The sequence below is a fragment of the Podarcis raffonei genome, chromosome 5, assembly GCF_027172205.1.
Source record: "Podarcis raffonei isolate rPodRaf1 chromosome 5, rPodRaf1.pri, whole genome shotgun sequence".
Taxonomy (NCBI): domain Eukaryota; kingdom Metazoa; phylum Chordata; class Lepidosauria; order Squamata; family Lacertidae; genus Podarcis; species Podarcis raffonei.
The window spans coordinates 63,561,412-63,582,116 of NC_070606.1; the positions used below are offsets into that span (position 1 = coordinate 63,561,412).

At 43.9% G+C, this 20,705-nt stretch overlaps 1 protein-coding gene across 6 annotated transcripts in view; it reads right to left on the reverse strand.

Annotated features, from left to right (window-relative positions):
- Positions 1 to 20,705, reverse strand: part of DGKG (diacylglycerol kinase gamma) — a 165,760-nt gene that overhangs the window by 40,357 nt on the left and 104,698 nt on the right. For 5 of the 6 annotated variants that reach the window (XM_053389812.1, XM_053389815.1, XM_053389814.1 and 2 more), the window contains 13 exons: positions 19,584 to 19,633; positions 18,528 to 18,602; positions 18,235 to 18,354; positions 13,306 to 13,423; positions 12,140 to 12,228; positions 11,072 to 11,188; positions 10,264 to 10,362; positions 6,972 to 7,088; positions 5,733 to 5,806; positions 4,362 to 4,436; positions 3,516 to 3,601; positions 985 to 1,074; positions 328 to 488 (listed from right to left, as the gene is read on the reverse strand). In XM_053389812.1, the coding sequence (XP_053245787.1) occupies positions 328 to 488; positions 985 to 1,074; positions 3,516 to 3,601; positions 4,362 to 4,436; positions 5,733 to 5,806; positions 6,972 to 7,088; positions 10,264 to 10,362; positions 11,072 to 11,188; positions 12,140 to 12,228; positions 13,306 to 13,423; positions 18,235 to 18,354; positions 18,528 to 18,602; positions 19,584 to 19,633 (1,271 nt within the window). Of the gene's footprint in view, positions 1 to 327; positions 489 to 984; positions 1,075 to 3,515; positions 3,602 to 4,361; positions 4,437 to 5,732; positions 5,807 to 6,971; positions 7,089 to 10,263; positions 10,363 to 11,071; positions 11,189 to 12,139; positions 12,229 to 13,305; positions 13,424 to 18,234; positions 18,355 to 18,527; positions 18,603 to 19,583; positions 19,634 to 19,995; positions 20,680 to 20,705 lie in introns of those variants that run through there. The other variant, XM_053389816.1, reaches the window with a different exon arrangement.

A 20,705-nucleotide genomic window follows, 5' to 3' on the forward strand; every position in this document is an offset into this window, starting at 1 on the left:
TAAGACAAGAAAACTGCACTCCAATTTATAGCTGTGAGTTGGCTGAAGGTGTTGCTTATGGTATGCATATATCTCACTGCTGTTGCTTTAGTTAGCAGGTTTTGTGGGAATGTGGGGGACTTCTAAAACACGTGGAAGCCATTTGTCCCTAGGTGACAATGGGACAGAATAGTATGTACACCATGGACAACGATGCTGCCATTGTATCACCTCCAAAGCCTATTGTCCATCTCCAGTCTGACACACAAAGTTATCTAGGGCTTCTGATACTACAGGGGAAATAGGGAGGGAGATCATGGGAACGAGAGCTGTACAGACAGTGCTTACCACTCCTATAGAGAAGTAGTTGTTGATGATACTGTAAGGGACAGGGTCCCCATTCTCCTCTTTGTCAATAGGGATGACATCAATTTGCCATCGGTCCAGCATTACCTCTGCACTGTGTTCAATGTCCTTCAGGACCTTCATTAAGTTGCCACCTTCATAACCTTGAGAGTGGAAAAAGGGATGGCATATGGTAAGGAACAGAATGTCAGCGGTGGAATAGGCCAAGCACTAATGGGGCAAACAGTTGTGTTACAGAGAGTCTGGTATTGGATGCCTTGGCGCGATGCAAAGCCATAAAAGAAGGCCAAGTGATCAGAAGCAGAGAAGGAGAAACAATCCTGGCAATGATTTGGGCCCAGCAACATCAATGGGGAATGGGGAACTGTGCTCTGTCTAGTAGATAAGGCTGTGGGTTGGGTAAGATTCCAAGTTGCATGGTGGGTGTGGTAAGATTTCTTTTTTAATGTATACTTTGAAGAGCTGTCAGTGATGGACAGTCTCCAATGGTGCAAAGCCTGGACAATGACAAGTGGGATTAGAAGCAGCTGACAGGTTTCAACAGCACATGGGACTGCTGTCAGGAGGGATCAGTGGCAAGTCATGGTGTGAGGTCGTGATGAATGACCCTACAGTGTTAGGCTGACTCAAAATACTTACCTCCGCCCCATCGTAGGCAGCGGGCAAGGTCATTGCCTGTTCCCAGGGGCAGGATAGCCACAGGAGGGTGTTTTGCTATGTTTATCTTATCTGCAAAAAGAAAAACAGACATTAGAAGCCAACAGAGTGCTGGAGTCAACTTTCCTTTTTCTACATCACCTGCCATAGCAGAACTAATGAGGACAGGATTTCCCAGGGGCAGAACGAACTACAGCTGTATCCCCTGGCTATACATGGTGTGTTGGTGTTTGAAAGCAATTTGACCTAATATATTGTAGTTTTATATGTTGCTTTCGCAAACATGCACCTTTCTGAGCACACGTCTGGCTGGGGAACTGCATCAAAAAATCTGGAAAAGTGCGAATTTCAAAGGATAACCTCATTTCAGTTAGCTTATTGGTTCAGCAAGTGTGAATAAAGTAGGTTTGCCTAAAAAAGGCAAACCAAACTGATTTTCCACCCACCCCCACCCCTAGTTCCTTGAGCTGCTGGATCTCAGTTCAGAACTTCAGCAGACCAACCCTGCAACCCAATCTATGTGTGCAACTTTCAGAAAAGGGAGGCAGGAAAGCTTCTTTATAATGCAGCCTGCAGTCAAAGATGTGGCTGGTTAATGCCAATCAATATATGAATCAATATATGGTCCTGAGAGATCTGCATTGGCTCTTAGTACGTTTCCAAGCACAATTCAAACTGTCGGTGCTGACCTTTAAAGCCCTAAATGGCCTCCGTCAGGTATACCTGAAGGAGCGTCTCCACCCCCATCATTCAGCCCGGACACTGAGATCCAGTGCTGAGGGCCTTCTGCTGGTTCCCTCATTGCGAGAAGTGAGGTTACAGGGAACCAGACAGAGGGTGTTCTCGGTAGTGGCGCCTGCCCTGTGGAACGCCCTCCCATCAGATATCAAGGAAATAAGCAGCTATCCTATTTTTAAAAGACATCTGAAGGCAGCCCTGTTTAGGGAAGTTTTTAATATTTAATGCTGTATTGTTTTTAACACTCGATTGGGAGCCACCCAGAGTGGCTGGAGAAACTCAGCCAGATGGGTGGGGTATAAATAATAAACTCTTCTTCTTATTATTAATATGAAATTCAGCCCTCTCCTGCTGCAGGTCCACCTCCTTGGGCTCCTTGCCACAGAGTCTTCCCAGCTACAAACTTTTCCTTGTGCGCACTTCAACAGTACAGAACTCTCCCTGTCTCCAGGCTGCATGAGAGACATGCTTTCAGCTGCCCCCGCTTTCTCATTCGTTGCCAACACCCATCTTTCTTTCAAGGGAGGGAAATCCTTGGCCTGATGCTGCCAAAAGAAGGGAACTCCACTGAAGGAGTGAAAGGGCGCTCTGTTGTGGGGAGGACAGAAATGATATGTCTGCAAACCTGTGCACACTCACTTGGGAGTAAGGCCCATTGTTATCAGAGGATACCAAGGGCATTTCTCCTCTCAGTTCTTATCACCTGTGTGTATTTCTTTGTCAGGTTGTAAGCCATTTGCAGAGGCTTGGTCTTTTGTTCCAATTTGCACAACATTTCATTCAATATTAGATGCTGAATAATAATGACAATATTAACGGAGATGCAAATTGGGGAGGCGGTAGCGGGGGAGAGCGCATCTGGCTACTATTTCTGGCAGAGGAAGGAGGAGAAGATCATTGTGGCCTGGCTGGAATCTTCAGCGCTACAGACTGCTCCATTTCTGTTCATAAACATTATATGGGGCAGAGGTTCATGTGGCCATCCAGTTCTAAACACAGTGAGGATCGACGTAAGACAAATTAACCACCAAGGTCACTCAGATACTTGTGTGTATTTTTTAAAAAAAGTTTAAAAAGTCCATGCATTTGAGTCTTCTTGGTGGATGAGGTGTGTGCATGGAGACAGGACTGGTCCAAGACATTTTGTAGTCTGAAGCATGGGGCAATCTGGAATCCTCATCAGAGAGCCAAAACCCTCATAATCCTTGTATGGGACAGAGGCGAGCATGCTTGAGTCTGTGTATGTAGATGGGGCCAGCCCAATACATTTTGCTGCCTGAGGCCAAGATGTTCTTCCTGCTCCATCTGACTGGACTGGAACTTGACTCTTGCACCAATCCTAGCAATGGGACGCTGTCCTCTAGCAGCAGGCTAGGTTAGGGGGCAGCGGAGTAGGCTGTGTGCAACAAAGCTCTGTCCCTCCCTGCCACCCAGCATCTGCTAGCTGAGGTGGTTGCCTCATGCTGGCCAGCGGAAGAACTCTAGTTTCAGTCCCTCAAAGGAACACAGGAAGCTGTCTTATATTGGAGTCAGAGTCGGACCATTGGTACATCTGGCTCAGCACAGTCCACACCTGGCGGAAGTCCAGGGTTTCAGGCAGGTAGCCTTTCCCAGCCCTACCTGCAGATGCCAGGGGCTGAGCCTGGGGAAGCAAGTGCTCTGCTACTGACCTACTAGGGTCCCCCTCTCTTACACAGTAGTGACCCCAGGCGTATCAGTTATCCAACAAATCTAATGTACTTTGATCCATGCAGCATCCCTGGATCCCAATTTACCTATGCAGTCCAGGATCCATCCAACGGTCCCATCTCCTCCACAAGCCAGAATACGGAAGTCTGGAGCATCACGGAAAAAGTTTAAACTAAGAGAAAGCAGAAGGAAAAGGAAAAGATAGGGAAGTTCTTTAGAATAGCTTGCTTGCCATAAGTGGGAAAGAATACCACATCTAAACTGCTTTTTAAATTCACACAAAAGCAAATGTGAAAAAAGGCACAGCAGCCCTGCTGCTCTCCAAAGTCCAAAATCATGCAATTCTTGCTCATTCTCAAGTTTGCAAAGCAACAAAACAAGGAAAACCAGTGAAGAGTCAACCTGCACAGCACACATTCAAGAAGAACACCCATAAAAGAATACATGACATTTGTAAGAAAGATCTGCGTGAAGGGGAATTGTTGTTGCTGCTGTTGTAAAATCCATGCAAACTTTGGACAAGATCCAGCAGCTGGTTGCTGCAACAACATCCAATTGACAGCAGTGCGATGGGCCTTAGCCACAAATAACTTTTTCAGGATTGTATAATTTGTATTCAGGGGTAATATCCACAGGTATTCCATCAGGAGTATGTAGAGTCCCAGAGCCCAAAGGTTTATTGCCTTAAGACAGACATGGCAAATATCATAAACTCCAGCACGAGCTCCACGCATAATTCTAAAGAATTGGCAGCAGGCTGAGTTCCTCAAGCTAAGGTATGTTAAGAAGCTTCAGCGAGCAGGGAGGTGGAAAGGGAAACTGGAGAGGGAAGGTGAGCAAAAAGCAAATGGGGAGTGAGAATGGGCAGCACAACTAAGAGGGAATAGTAAGGATAGCAAAATGGATGCAGGTTGATCAATGGATTTCAATACCCAGGAGTGGGTCCTCCTCGATCCAGGTTGTAAACTTGTCTGGGGTTGAGTAGATAATGGAATTTCCGATGAACCCTGAAAGTAAGTAAGAAAAACAAAAAGTGATGGCCCCTAAAAAGGAGAGTAAAGGCTAGGAGGAGGGAAATCTGTCAGTTTCACTATGTTTCAATTTCTCATTTTTCCAGTCTTAAGTTCTCCACATTTCCACACTAGTTTTCATTTTTCTGTTTAAAAAAAGTCCTCATGAAAATTCATCAGAATTTTAGTGCAAATTTCTAATATTAAATGTTTGCAAGCAATTGTGCCCCAAAATAAACATTTTTGCAAATCAATTTCCCCCTATTATAATGCACACTTTTACCACATTTTTGTACTCATTACTTGGCCAGAGAATTGCATTACAAGATTTGAAGAAGTGCACATTTTTTGAAGGATGCCTGTGTATCAGTTTGTGCATTGTTTTGGAAAGTGAGAATTAGGGAAGTTTGCCTTTAAATGTGAATGGATTCCAATTTCTCCCCTATCCCTATCCAAGGCAGATGATTACGTTTTCTTAGCATCAGCTACTCTGTACCCACACCACAGCCTGCTCAGGGCAGCTCCATAAGTGTAGCAAAAGTTGCCACCTTCATATTCAGAAAATGGAGGATGCTTTTGGATTGATGTTTACTGCACTGTGGACCCATCTTTTCTCCTTTTTCTTTATTATAAATTTATTTAAATTTTCAGATTTACAAGCAATCATCAAGCAGACAAATAAAACCATTTCCATATGGAAATCTTTTCTCCTATTTCTAAGCCCCCTCCCTGAAATGTTTGCTTCATAAATACTTTTAAATTACAGCTGTCCTTACCAAGCCAAAGACTTGGTGATGTCCCAGGCACCAGATAACAGGTATCAGTGACAGCCTTGCAACCACATTGAGCAGTGCTATCTGGGGTATTTCCCAAGCAGCACAATATTGCCGTCCGATTGCAGGGAAAATGCAATCTCTCTGCTATTACTTCCTTAAGGGAAGGTGTTTGTATTACTTATAATGATTACCAAATCATAGAATCATAGAGTTGGAAGAGACCACAAGGGCCATTGAGTCCAACCCCCTGCCAAGCAGGAAACACCATCAGAGCACTCCTGACATATGGTTGTCAAGCCTCTGCTTAAAGACCTCCAAAGAAGGAGACTCCACCACACTCCTTGGCAGCAAATTCCACTGTCGAACAGCTCTTACTGTCAGGAAGTTCTTCCTAATGTTTAGGTGGAATCTTCTTTCTTGTAGTTTGGATCCATTGGATCCAAATGTGTATTTACTGTACCAAAAACCTCTATGCTGCAGAGGGTACAATTTTCCAATAGGAGGAAGGGAAACATACCTTTCTCCTTGTCTTCCTCCACTCTTGGGGTTCACAAACACCAACAGTGGATGCGTTCCAGGCTTAGGGGTGATCTAGAAAGCAAATTACAAAGCAAACAAAGAGCCTCCTTATACAGCATACAAAACATCATTCATGCAAAATGGGGGGGGGGGAATGAGTCATACGGCACTGCCACAGAGGAAGTAAGGCATGCAACTGGCAACATGTTGGATCAGCAGAATCTGGAGAAAGCTGGGAACCACCAATCTGTGCACTTATTCTTATCCACACCTATTCTGTCTATGGCCTTCTAAGCACACGAGCCACAGCCTCAGGAGCTCGGCTCTGTTTAATATATACATCCTTTGACTCAATAATGTTTGCCTTATGCTCCGCAAATATCCTCTTGTGCGCTTCCTGATATACACCTAGAGACTGAACTCTTTAAAGGACAAGGCAGGCATTGCTATTGAGACAATATTAGGTTAGCAGAGCTTCAGCAAGCTTGGGTTCTGTGGGGAGAGCTGCAGAAGGATGGATCCAAGGGTTAATCTATTAACCATGCAAAATTCAACAGGGCGACTATCTAAGGATATTCCAGAACTAGCTTCATGGGGAGACTAGGACAGGGGTCAGCAAACTTTTTCAGCAGGGGGCCGGTCAACTGTCCCTCACACCTTGTGGAGGGCCGGACTATATTTTTTGGGGGGGAAATGAATGAATTCCTGTGCCCCACAAAGAACCCAGAGATGCATTTTAAATAAAAACACACATTCTACTCATGTAAAAACATGCTGATTCCCGGATCGTCTGCAGGCCAGATTTAGAAGGCGATTGGGCCAGATCCGGCCCCCGGGCCTTAGTTTTCCTACCCATGGACTAGGAGATCAGTGCAGAATGACATCTTCTCCCTGGTATGCCTTCCTCCACAACTAGCCTGCAATTTAGGCATGGTGCACAAAATATAATTTTGCAGGTACACACACACTCATTCACAAGTGTAAGAGAAAAGTGAGAGAGCAAGTGTGATGTACTAGTGAGAGTGCTGGACAAGGGCAGGTTCAAATCTCCACTCAGTCATGAAGCTCTTTGGGCATGACCTTAGGGCAGTCACCACTTTCCAGTCTAAACTATCTCACCAGGCTGGTGCTGAGATACAGCAGGGATGGGAAGAACCATACATGTTGAGCAGGATAGAAGTCAAATAAATAGATACGATAGCAGCAGCAGCAGCCGCAGCAGCTGTGAACTGTCTACCTGTAGTCCATGCCCATCCACCGTGGTGGTGTTGTATCTGAAGGCCAGGGTTGTATCATCTGGGGATGTGCTGGATGGCGATTCACTGTCTGATCTTCTTGGGTGGGATTGTCTATCCTTTGGAATAGGGAAAATGCATAAAGGACTTTGAAGCATGGATGAAGGCCAGCAAATAACAAGGAAGCACTGACAACATAAACAAAGTGGGAAGGATGACTTCCTCCTGACTGAACTGAAATACAACAGAAAGACCACGAAAGCTCCAAGAGTTAAGTTAATAACGTATTAAACTTTTGTATTAAAATACTGTCTGTCAAGCAACACAGAATACAAACACGCAGATAAACCATCAATAATACATTGTATGAAGTGCAAACCGTATCTGAATATAGTGAGCACACAGTGAATGGCACTGAAGGCCTGAATCAGTCATTCCAAAAGTAGTTTAGAAAGTTGTGTACACAACGATGGCTCCAAAGTTCAATACTTGACTTGCTTCCCAGGCTGATGTTGTTCCAAGATTTATATTAACTTCAAAATTCCACAATCTGCACAGCTGAAAAGCTTTCTGAGAGGCCCATACACATATTAAGAAAAGCTTTTTATATACATATTAAGCTTTTTCACGTGGATTTTTAAACACTGATGCAGCTTTCATGATGCTTAGATACCTGAAAAGTGAATGAATCCAAAATATTTATACTATTCTATGCTTAATCATATTTATACTGCAGTTTTCGGCCAAAATTGGATCTCAAAGCAGCCTTACAACACTAAAAGCATCACAAAACCTCATAGATTATTCTGAATAGCAATAGTAACAGAGGAATAAGTAAATATGAGAAAAATCCAGAAAAGAGCACCACATAATAAAATTGCCAAAATTTTCTTCTTTAGTATCTCCAAGGGCTTCCTTCACTAGGATCTAATTCCCAGCTCTGTTTTTCCTTAGCAGTAGCAAAAGGGAAACCCTGGGCCATGATGGGGTTCCAAATTATTACAGCCATATGCCAGCTCAGCCAGCTCAGTGAATTCCACATCGGGTTAAAAAACAAAACTGAGCGGACTCTTATAAATCTTCTGAATCCATTCCCTGTTTTAAGGTGTCCAAGTATGGTGTTTGCCATATTTTAAAATGTCCATGAACCCCTTTTCGAAGCAAATGTGGAGATGGTGGAACTGTGAGATTCATGTCAAGCCCTGATCAGGGAGCAAGTCAAATATTGAACTTTGGAACCATCATCGTGTCCATCATTTCAAGCCACCGTTGAAGCGGTTGATTCAATATGATTCACTGCAGGATCACAAAATTAAGAAAGATTGTTTGCACCAGTATTGGATGGCATGGTGGGGCGGAGGTGCTTACCTGAACGCCTCGCTCGGCTGCTTACCAGGAGGGAGAGGGGGAAAGGTGAGGCAGTGGGGAAGGCAGTGTGGTGTCAATGCACTGGCAGGAGCAACGCATTGGCTCAGCTGCTGCGTTTGCACTGCGCTGACTTTGCTGCCACCTCACTCCCCTCCCCCCAGTAAGAAGCAATGACCTGCTTTCTGGGAGGTTGGGTAAGTGCCTTTGCCCAAGCAATCTGTCCACTACTGTTTAGCACTTTATGAAATGTATTACTGAATGCTTATCATCATGGCACTGTTTGACAGCCAGCATTTAATATATTATACATTAACTTTGGGTCTTCTGTTATGCATTTTGGGTGGCTGCATTTCCACTAGCAAGTAATAAGGTATGTTTTAATTTCTCTCCCAGTTCCAATGGTTTCTTCCCCCATGGATTTACAAGTTTATAGATTCTGGAGTGGGACATAAATCTGATGATAGAGAGATAGATAATGTCCTTGATTTCCTGTTTTTAAACTTTATTCACAGAATGGTTTTTAATTCAAAAAACTGCTACTGTTCTCCATATGTAATGTGCAATCCAGATCACTGGCATTTTCATGATTTTTGACCTCACATATACATTTTCTTCATTGGGACTCAATTACCAGCTTTCACTATTTCCTCATTTCTCATAGTTCTGGACACAGGAAAAAGTAGACATAGCATTTGAAAGTACAATGTTTGTACCACCACAGTTTCCTCATTAGGAAAGAGGAAACTTCTTAATTTGTGGAAGTTGTGGAGCACTCTTTCCACAGAGGTGTGTTTTAGATATTGTGCTTTTAATTGTTGCAACCCACCCTGGGACCTTCAAAGATAGAATGATCTTTTAAAAGCATATGCAAAACTACAAACCACAAAATAAGAGGTAGATTATATGCAAAACCTGAGAAGGATACTACAAAAAGTGTGGAAATCTCTCAGCAATTGTCATTTTTGAGCCTGTCCAATCTTACAATCTTGCACACCTTGGAGTAACTGTGCCTATTCCAAGTAATCACAAAATGGCTCCAACACAGGGATAGGCAACCTACAGCCTAATCAGGCCTGACAGGCCTTGGAGGTTGGCCCACTAGGCCACTGTGGGCAGACCATGCCCACCTTTCCAACGCTTGACATCATATAGGACGTCAAGTGCAGGAAACTTGTAGCTAAAATGAAGCTGGAGCTAAAATGAAGAAGATTTGGCTTCCGATTCTTCCTTTGAATGCAAAGGACCTTCCTCTGCAGCCAAGACTTGAGCAGCACCTGAAGAGAAAAAAAATGTTCCTTTGGGTCATCTGATGTCATCCTGACATAAGGTGATTGACAGGCGGACAGCACTACCCACTTGCCAAAATAGTCTATGTGGTGCTCAGGATCCAGCTAGATCGCTTAATTTTGCTCATTATCCCTGCCTGCTCTAACAAGAGAAAATGCTTGTGCATAGACTACATCATATGGCACAACACTCTTCCTTTGAGTTTTTATTTTCAGCTACTTTCTCAGCTGCAACAAAGCCTAAGGCTGTATGCTAATGATTATTTACTTGAAACAATTGGAGTGATTTTCCTCTTCTAGCAAGCCTCAATTCACTATTAGTAAACTGATAGCTGCATATAGTTTATGGAGTAGTGGGAAAGTATGGTAGCAGTAGCAGTGGCTCGATACGAAATGCCCAGATTGCAAGCAGTTTGTCATTCAGCCTTCTTAGGGACACACCAGCTTTCTAGTAATGGACATAAGAGGCATTCTCTAGCAGCTCTGTGGGAAAGTACATTGGTTTTAAGTTAACAAAATCAGTTTGGATGGGTTGAAAATCTTAAGTTTTTGAGAGAGCATCATCTAGCGGCCTTCATATGGGAGACAGAAAATGCCAATCATTAAGCCCATTTCATAGGTGTCAAGCAGACTCATTTACCAGAACAACTGGGCAGATGTGCGAAGGCAATAAGATGTGGTCTTTGAGCTGCCCACCATCACACTCAGGCTTCACATGAGAGGCACATTTGTTGTGAAGCTGCAAGAGGAGAAAACACAGCACAAAGATTCTCTTTAAATATATCCATAAAAAGGAAGGCTGTTACAAGTAATGGCAAGGTGGTTTCTCTAACTGGCATTGATAAACAACATAAATAAATGTTACCTGGCTAATGTTACATTACATGTTGGAAATGTCAGAAGACAAGAGGGGACTATTATCATATATAGTGGGAATGCAAATTTGGGGGGGGGGAGAAAAGAAGAAGAATTGGGCCATCCTAGGATTCACTGGCTCAATTATGGTAACGTTATGGTAAAAGATGAATGAATATAAAAACTAGCTTCATATGTGGTCCCTGTGGATGGGGGACTGCTGATTTGGGAACTCCAAGATCAAATGTAACCTATCCTGAACTGGGGAAATATGTCAGGGTGAGTGGAATAAACCAACTTATAGATAGTGGAATGACTTCTATATGTGACAGATGATCCCAGGCTCATCGTACCAAATCAAGCAAGTAACAAAGCTCAGTCACACTCCATGGCTTCTCAACAATATTCAGTGTCGTGACCGTTTTCACCATCAGGAGAAAAACCGAGGAACAGATTTCTTATTTATTCACAGGCATGCCGTGATTATTGCCAATATAGAAGAAACATGGCCTGCTGATGCAGGAGGTGACTTGCCTTGAACAGCTTAGCGTTCTTTAAAAAAAACCACCACCACACTTGCTTCACGTACTCACTGTGATTTGGCACCATACACAATGTAGTCCGGTAATGCCCTGGTAGCTCTTGATGCTTTTATGACAACGGTCACATTTGGCTGGGGAGTTCCCCTCAATCCATGTGTGCTGCATGACCTAGAAATGCATGAGACAAGGTGATCCATGCTGGAAAAGAAATTCAGGCACTAAATATGAGGCAACAAAGGAGAAGAAATGCTCCTGAATGAGCGTCAGAATCATTCTTCCTTCAAATGTTTCAGGATATGCTTTTGAAGCGTGGGATAAAGAAAGGAATGGGAAAGTGTTTTTTTGGGGGGGGGGGAGTCTGTGATCCAACTATCGTGGCGTCTCATGAGCCTTCGGCTAAACTCACTGTATTATAAGGCAGGCTACTCACAATCTTAAATGACATTGGTATAGAACATTAGATGGATATTTTAGCCATAATACCACAATGAACTGCTCACATGGGCATGCACAATCCAAAAATCATTGACTTTCTCCATTGCTTCTCTGAGTTCTTTTCCAGTCTTGCAGCCTCTGTTTCTGCTTTGTCTTGACCTCTCAGCTATGTTTTAGTACAGCTTCTGGTACCAGCTGCAACTCTGGCCAATGTTTTTTGATGTGCTGCTCTCTCTCCGACTACAAACCCAGCTAGAGTTCCAGCACAATTTCCTTATACATCAAATGACAAGGCTGATGACCATACTGGGGGCAGATGCATTCATTCAGAGTTTGGGGAACCTGGAGCTGCTGAGCTCTAAGAATGTAGGACTCTGCTGCCAGAAATGGGTCTCAATGTTTTGCTGTTGAGCATTTGCTTGCCTAACCTCCTCTGGAGAGGTAGCTATATCTGCAACAGTTGCCCAGAAGGCAGATTCCTCCTTTTCAGTTTGATACTTATGAACTATTCCAGCAGTATGGCAATTTGATGGTAGCCTATAAAATACAGGTCCTTCTTGGCACAATAGCAGGGCTCTTATGACTGTCTGGACAGCATGATCTGCATTGCAGACAGCCTGCCTTAGATGGAAGGTCATCAATAAGTGAACACATGCACTAGGCATTCATGAATGCCTTACTCACAGTTGTATTTCTCTTTGATTTCACGTAAGTGCTGATGCAGGGGGCAATCTCTTTGGACACGCATCTTTCATGGACTGTGTATTTACAAACTGTAGAGAAAAAGAAAAAGAGAGAAGGTCTAAGTTCACCCTATATTCAAGGCAAGCAGTTTCTAGCTATTTCATTAAACACACAAGACGTAACCGGCTGGACTTTTGAATAAACAAGGTATACTATTCATTGTATCAAATTGTAAATTTCAACGGAAGTCTCATAAAGTTCAACAAAAAAGCAGAAGACCCAGTGGATCAGTTCATTTTCTAGTCAGTTCATTCATAAGGTCCATATATGTATAAGTGTCTATTCCACCTGTCTGTTCATCAGTAGTACAGGCTCTAGGTAATGCAAATAGATACAATATTGTAATCTCACACATTTTACTTCATTTTACTGATGAAGCCTAGGATGGCGAAACAAGGCCAATATTCCGGAAATCCTTGTCTTAGACTCTGTGAAAGGATTCTGTAGAACTGTAACAACGTTTCATGTGGATTATTGGACTCTGTGAACAGACAGGTGGAATAGACTGCTCCACCATCCATCCAGACAACCGAAAGGCATTATCAGAGATCAAGGTCTCATTCCAGCCAGGCAAAAGTATTTGGAGTGCAAAGCAGTGATGAGTGTGGCCCAGGGAGACTTCTGAGGGCCAGATCGAATGACATAGAGGCCCACAATTGCCCCCTTCTTGTGCCTGAGGTTCCCCACAGAATGTTGATGACCATTTGCAGTGCATAGTAGCAGCTGTAGGACTGGGAGGATATTGGAGCACACAGACTTTGTTGCCACTGCCTAGATCCCTTTGGATCCTAGGAAAGGGTACGAATTTTATTCAACAAGTAGAGGTGAGGCCTGGCTTATGGTTCATCCATTCCACCACATTTGGGAGTTGCGCATCTAGAAAGATCCCCAAACATTCCCAGAATAAGGAACCCACTAGAAGTCAATATGGAATCCCTGCTTGCTGTGTGTCAAAATTAAAAAGGAACAAAATAAACCAGGAAATCTTTCTCCTCATCTGTCTTGGGGATTCTGGCATTGTTGGCTCCACTTCATTCGCACGCAGATCAACAAACAAGGGTGAATCTCACATGAGCATTGTACAAGCAGCCTATCTGGGCACTTACAGGAGCAGCACAGGCCTTGCTTCCTGACGCCCAGCAGCATAGTGCGACAAAAGTTGCAGTAGGCAGGCTTCTTGAAGTGCTTCAGCCTCCACGCATGCTGTCCATCATCCTTTACATTCTACAGGGAGGGGAAAAAGCCCACTGAGATGGAGTGGAAGATACAGAGGAGAGATGGCGTCTCTTGCAGCACCTTTTGCAGGATAACCTTTTCAACTCAGGATGACCAGAAATACGATGTAAGCTACCTACAAACTGATTGCCTGAACTGGTCCATTTACAGCCTCCATAGCATACTAACATTTTTGAGGATGATGGTTAGAAAATGTAAAAGAATAACTTAGTTACGATGTAGACAGATCTTCATAAAGCCCTTAATAATAATAAAATAAGCCCTTAATAATAATAAAATAAGCTGCCATGACATAGAAGTGATGTTATTTAGACTGCAATCACTAAGAAATGCTAATTATTAAGTGGTATACAAGTGCCCTAAATAAATAGATGCCGTTACCTGGGAATAAATCCCACTGAACTAAATGGGACTGACTTCTGAATAGACATGTATAGCTTTGCGCTGTCAATGACTGTGGACTATCATGCCAAATTAGAGGATTACACATTTTTTTTAAATTTGCACTGCTTACACCATTGTAAGCCTACTATTTCCAAGCAACTATGAATTCCAGAGAAACAAATTATAGAAAGTATATTAACATACAAGAGAAAGATTTTATGGTGTATCATTCATTATCTATACTATTTGTTTAATGTGGTATAACCATTTAAAAAGGAAACAGAAAGTCTGTAAAGGTGCTAGATTTTCTGCAGCTTGAAGGCAGTATCTATCAAAATTATTTCTATACTATGATCACTGTAACACACAAATTAGGTTTTTTTTGTTTTTGCTCCACCATGTTTTCTAGCCAGGCAAGTTTCACCAGTTTCCAAGGGACATTGAAGAGATATCAAGAAGAAAGGTTTGATGGAGAGTAAAGGTAAAGGGAAAGGGACCCCTGACAATTAGGTCCAGTTGCGGACAACTCTGGGGTTGTTGCACTCATCTCGCTTTATTGGCCGAGGGAGCCGGCGAACAGCTTCCGGGTCATATGGCCAGCATGACTAAGCCACTTCTGGTGAACCAGAGCAGCGCACGGAAATGCCGTTTACCTTCCCGCCGGAGTGGTACCTATTTATCTACTTGCACTGGAATGCTTTCGAACTGCTGGGTTGTCAGGAGCAGGGACCGAGCAACGGGAGCTCACCCCATTGCGGGGATTCGAACCACCGACCTTCTGATCGGCAAGCCCTAGTCTCTGTGGTTTAACCCACAGTGCCACCTGTGTCCATGGAGAGTACGGTGAGTCAAATATGACAGCATGAATGCAAACAGAACAAAGGCACCTAGGCGTCCTTTATTACAGGCATGAATGTTAGGTAACCTCAAATACTCTCTTCTGATTGGTGGTGGTAGTAACTGGTACCTCCATTTGGCACCTAAGAACATGAGTGGAAGCTTCTAAGCACCAAACCAAATAACTCTCTCACCTCCTACTCATAAAAGCTATTCCTTTGTGCACATAAGAAGAATGTGTGAAAATGGATTCGTCCAAGTGCTTTTTCCCTAAGTCACACACGCCTACGTATGCCACATCAATACTTGCAAAATACTGCTCTGCTTAGCAGCTTAAAAAAATCAGAATAAATATCTGGCTTTAGTAGCCCCCTTACAGAGTGAGCGACACTCAAACTTCCTCCCATTGTGAAATGTCTTTATAAACATCTAGTTCTTGTCATGGCACAGGGATCTCTACCCCCAAATTGAGAAACTGTCACACAAATACCAAATATACATCACAAGAGCTTCATGAGAATGGCCATCAAGGGTCCATTGTACAATCTGCAGATTCTTCTTCTTCTTTTTAAAAATGCATTTCAACCAAACCATTCGCTATAGAAAGGCATATGATGGGCAGTACTCTGTAAGGACAGGCAAAGCAATGCCTACTAATTGGGGCTGATGGGAGCCAGCCAGGAAATGTTAAAACTGGATGAAATCCACTGATGTCATGGTCCAGGAGACAAATGAATGAGAGACTGTGAATGGTCAACTAGTTCCAGAAGTTCCTAGACTCAAGGACTTAAGAGATCCATGTGGCCAGGTAGGATAGGTCATTGAGATTCTCAGGTTGCAGGATTAGAGAGTTGAGGCAGAGTAAGAACTTCCTGAGGTTGGGTGTTCCAGGCAGCGCTTCCTTCAGGATCTGAAATTGGTTATCTATGTTTCTGAATGATCGGGGGGTGGGTCAGGCTTTGAAGTGGCAGAATATGAAATTAAACAAAACAAAAAGAGGTTCACAACCCAAAACTACTTGATTACATCTAACTTCTATCTTTATTAAAGTAAGCTACATTTACCTCCTTTTTAATATTTGTTATAAATCTTGTTATAATTCTGTTAATTCTGTTAACAAATTTATTGAATGCCTGCAGCAGTTCATTAATTTTCCTTGTATAAAACAGATGTTATTTGAGAAGCTGACTTTTGACATTCTGCTGCCCTCGTGTGGTTTAACATTTGAAAGTAGCTGTATTAAAAAACAAAAACCTTTCTTCTTTTCCTTTGCTATCATTGACTTTATTCTGTGCTCTTTTTAAAGTTCTGTTTATCTCAAAAGGGCTTGTGGAAAAGATGCTCCTTGAGAACTGCGCCTGTAAGCTATTAGGACCTATGTTTTTTGACCTTGACAACACAAGAGATTTACCGTATTTTTCGCTCTATAAGACGCACCAGACCGTAAGGCACACCTAGTTTTTGGAGGAGGAAAACAAGAAAAAAAATATTCTGAATCCCAGAAGCCAGAACAGCAAGAGGGATCGCTGTGCAGCCTGCATTCGCTCCATAAGATGCACACACATTTCCCCTTACTTTTTAGGAGGGGAAAAGTGCGCCTTATAGAGTGAGAAATACGGTAAATATCTTTCCCATCTTTTTTATCCCACCAAAAAGCTGAGGGCGATAGTCACCCAACACTCTCCCTTTATGAACACATGAACACTAAGGCTGGATCTACACTGATCTTTAAAAATGCTAAGAAAGAAACAGTTATATAGCTCTCAAAGCAATTTTCCATTGACTGCTGTACAGCGCCTCCTGGTGTCACATATTTACAACGCATTTATAACATTATAACATGGTTACCAGATTTTTTTCAATGAATCCAGGGACACCTTTTTTTTTATTTTTAAACTGAGTAGCAACAGGGAGTCAGTAGTGGGGATGGTGAGGCAAAAGACCCTGGGCCCAAGCGCACATGCATATTGTATAAAAGTGCAAAGCCCTTCTTTCGCACCCTGTGAAACATAAATGCACAGTTTCTTAAAAACTGGGCAATGGCTGCCCGCCCCGCCCGTGACTCCCGAACCTTTCCCGATCTCCTGCCCCCTTCCCCCCATTTTGACAGATCAGGGGAGGCTCGGGAGTCATGGGTGGCTGGCCGTTGCCCAGGAGGGGCCAGCCTGGCAGTGCAGTTGGCTCTGGCTGGCTTCAGGAGCTGCTCACTGCTGTGGCACAGGAAAAATGGTGGGGGCCATGGCAGTGAGCAGCTCCTGAAGCCAGCCAGAGCCAGCTGCTCTACCAGGTTGGCTCCAGGCTGTGGAGGCTGCCGCTGCCATGTTTCCCGGGGACAGATTTGCAAATCTGGGGACATTCCGGGGACGGAATTTGTCTGGTGACAGATGTGCAAATCTGGGGACTATTCCTGGGAACCAGGGACATCTGGTAACCCTATTATAAGTCACCTCTTATTTTCCCTGACTGGCAGCCCCTCTCCATGGTTCTAAGCAAGCCTCTTTCTCAGCACTTGCTGCCAGAGATCCTTTTGACTGGACCAGGAGCCTTCTTCATGAAATGTGGGTGCTACACCACTGAGTGGTGGTGCCTCCTCCCTTATACACATCAATGTTTTAAACTGGGAGTGGGGAACCAATGATTCCTGAGATGTTGTTGGATTACAACATTGGTGATGGGGCTGATGGAAGCTGGAGTCCAACAACGTGGAAGATGGAGCAAGCTTGTTTTGGGCTGCTTCAGAGGGTAGGACTTGAACAAACTGATTCAGTTTCCAACTAAACATCAGGAAGAGCTTACTGATGGGGTAAAAGCTGTTCAACAGTGGAACAGACTCCCTAGGAAGGTTGAAGACTCTCCTTCCTTGAAGGTTTTAAAGCAGAAGTTGGACGGCCATCTGTCATGGATGCTTTAGTTGAGATTCCTGCATTGCATAGATAACCCTTGGTCCTTTCCAACTCTACAATTCTATGATTCTCTGAACATCTGGAGGTTCCCCATAACTGCTTTAAATACAAGCATTTGTTGAAACTACTCACATTTTGAAGTGCCATAAGATTATTGAACCAAATATACAAGTAGAAAGAAACCGGGTGTATCACATATTTAAACCCTCATTGAAAGAGGAGAAAAATCTTGACTAGCTACTTTTTTTTTACTACTCAGTTGAACATCTTTTATAGGGATGTGGGTGGCACTGTGGGTTAAACCACAGAGCCTAGAACTTGCCAATCAGAAGGTCGGCGGTTCGAATCCCTGCGACGGGGTGAGCTCCCGTTGCTCGGTCCCTGCTCCTGCCAACCTAGCAGTTCGAAAGCACGTCAAAGTGCAAGTAGATAAATAAGTACCACTCTGGTGGGAAGGTAAACGGCGTTTCCGTGCACTGCTCTGGTTCGCCAGAAGCGGCTTAGTCATGCTGGCCACATGACCCAGTAGATATACACCGGCTCCCTCAGCCAATAAAGCGAGATGAGTGCCGCAACCTTAGAGTTGGCCACGACTGGACCTAATGGTCAGGGGTTCCTTTACCTTTACTGAACATCTTTTGGCTCATCTTCTCTGAAGTTAGGCCAGCTACTCACAGTTTCCATGCCCAGCAGAACCAGCAAAGGAATAGTGGTCATGCCACCCCGAATCCACTCTTCCAGTGTCACAGTTCCATCATGATCATAGTCTATTTCTTCCATCATCTCTTTCAAGATCTGTAGAAGACAACAAAATTTAATTAGAATCAACAGATCCTCCCTCAACCCACCAAACAAAAGTTATTCCATTGGTAGGATATATAGTAGGTCTTCAAGGGTGCAGCAAAGAGAGCCTTCATGACTTAATTCTGACCATGCTCAGCAGAGACTTGTATATGAATGAAACTCACCGGCCTCAGTTCTGTGGAGTCCCACTCAAGGTATTCTGCTACATGAACCATCTGATTGATAATACGATCTAGCTCCTGGTTTCAGAAATAAGACAAAAAGGAAGGTAAACGAGGGGGGGAATGTAGATGTGTGCACATCTTCAGCAGGGCTGGATAACCTATGGTCCTCCAGATGTTGCTTGAACTTCTAATTCCCATCAACTCCAGCCATTATGACCAATGGACAGAGATGATGGCAGCTGCAGCCCAGCCACATCTGGAGGACCACCAGCTTCCCCACCCTGGATTTACAGTAATGTAGTAATATGCATCTGCTGACATTGCAAACATATATCACTACGCAAGGAAGGCATCCTGTCTTTATGATGTAGCTATGTGGGTTCGGTTTCTCATTCTTGGAGGCGGTGAGGATAATTCCACTGAAGAACTTGCTCAAGGGTAATATATAATACTATGTGTCGCACACAGAAAAATAGCAGGAGTTGTATGCAATTTCTAGTAAGAAATATGGGATCTCAAGCCAATATACTGTTAAGAAAATAGGAAGTCTAGCATATCTAAGCTTCATTAAAGGCCTTGACAGCCTCAAAAGCTGTATCAAAGATGTGTGTGTGTGAGTGTGGCATCAGGCTTGGGTGGGTCCTGGCAGCTAAAGGTCCCCTTACATTTGCCATTGATGCCCTCCCTCCCTTGGTGCTGCCGCCACTACCACCAACATCAATGGCTCCCTCTGTCCCACCCTTAAAAAGAGCAGCTGGGTTTCCAATAATGCCTTGGAGCAAGCCTACATCTGAAAAACTGGGAAACTGAATGGCTAAACTCAGCCATGCGGCCGCCACTAGATAAGCCTGCCAGGACCTATCAGCATAGGAATGGCTCATGAATGGCTTGCTGATGCCACACCTGCCCCCCTGAGACCTAGGAGATTGACCCAGAGACCAATCAGATATCACAGATGCACACATGATCCTCTGCACATGGGGAGGCCTCCAAACATTTAGAAAGACTTGTGTCCTCCCCTTCTCGAGAAGGGTACTGCTTTGAGAGATGGCTTACCGAGCTGTCCAGGAGACCATTGCCATCTGTGTCATAGAGGCGAAACATAACTGCAAGAGAACACAAATTAAGAGCAGGCGTGTGGTGTGGGCCACATATTTTGCTTTTTTAAAAAAAGAAAGCAAGCAAATCCATAGACATGTCTGATAATGGCATGTTTAGCATCACGTGTAGTTTGGCCCTGGAAGGGAGGGAGGGTGGCGAGAGAGACGAGGCTGAAAGTTTGTTGCTGGAGTTGGCTGGAAATGAAACTGCAGCCCTTGGGAGCTGTCCAAGTTGCTTTCCAGGGGGATCTTTGGCCTTGGGGGGTGGGAATGTCCATTGGCCCCATACTCTACATGTACCTTTTTAAAGAAAGCGAATGTTATTAAACCACACTAACTTTCCAGTGCCCAAGGGATTGGCTGGGTACCTCTCTTTCAACTACGCTCTTCCTATTGGAGTAGCGCATTCGTTGATGTTGAGAGCCCTTCACTGTTCACTTCCCGTCAGCACCTAGACAGAAATAGCTGCCCTGTGAAGTCACATGTGCAAGCTTAGACAATGGCCTAGGGTTGAGTGCAGTCAGGTTTTGGTTCTGGCCTGACAAACAGAGGCCCTACTAAAAGATTTTATGACACACCAAACCCTACATGCACTTCAACAAGCAAGTGACACCATTCTATCTATTTTATATATCTTACGTTTTCTGAACGTGCTCATCAGTGAACTTAATATAAGTACACAGCTTGGGCAGTGCAAGCACCGACACTTGGCATCCTTAGGCAGTTGCCAGGGTGCCAACAGCCTGGTGGGAACAACTATGGATGCCACTTTGATTTTATGTGTGTGATCTGGTGCTCCTAGCAGTATCAGGTGGTGGGGTCTAGCCACTATCACATCCCCCCCCCCCTTAAAGTTTGTGGGGTATTAAATGGCAACTAGACTCATTAGCTTAGCATTGCTTGGAGTGCAGAGTGTCATGTTAAAAGGCCTAAGATTATTAGAAATAAGAACCTGGGCTGTGCTTATTAGATGGCACCTTTATTTTAGTGTCCCCTCCTTGTTTACAACTACATGCAGCCTGGCGTTCTTCCTTCCAGAATTCCCTTTCCCCTTTTCTGCCTGCTGTAAGTCTTGGGC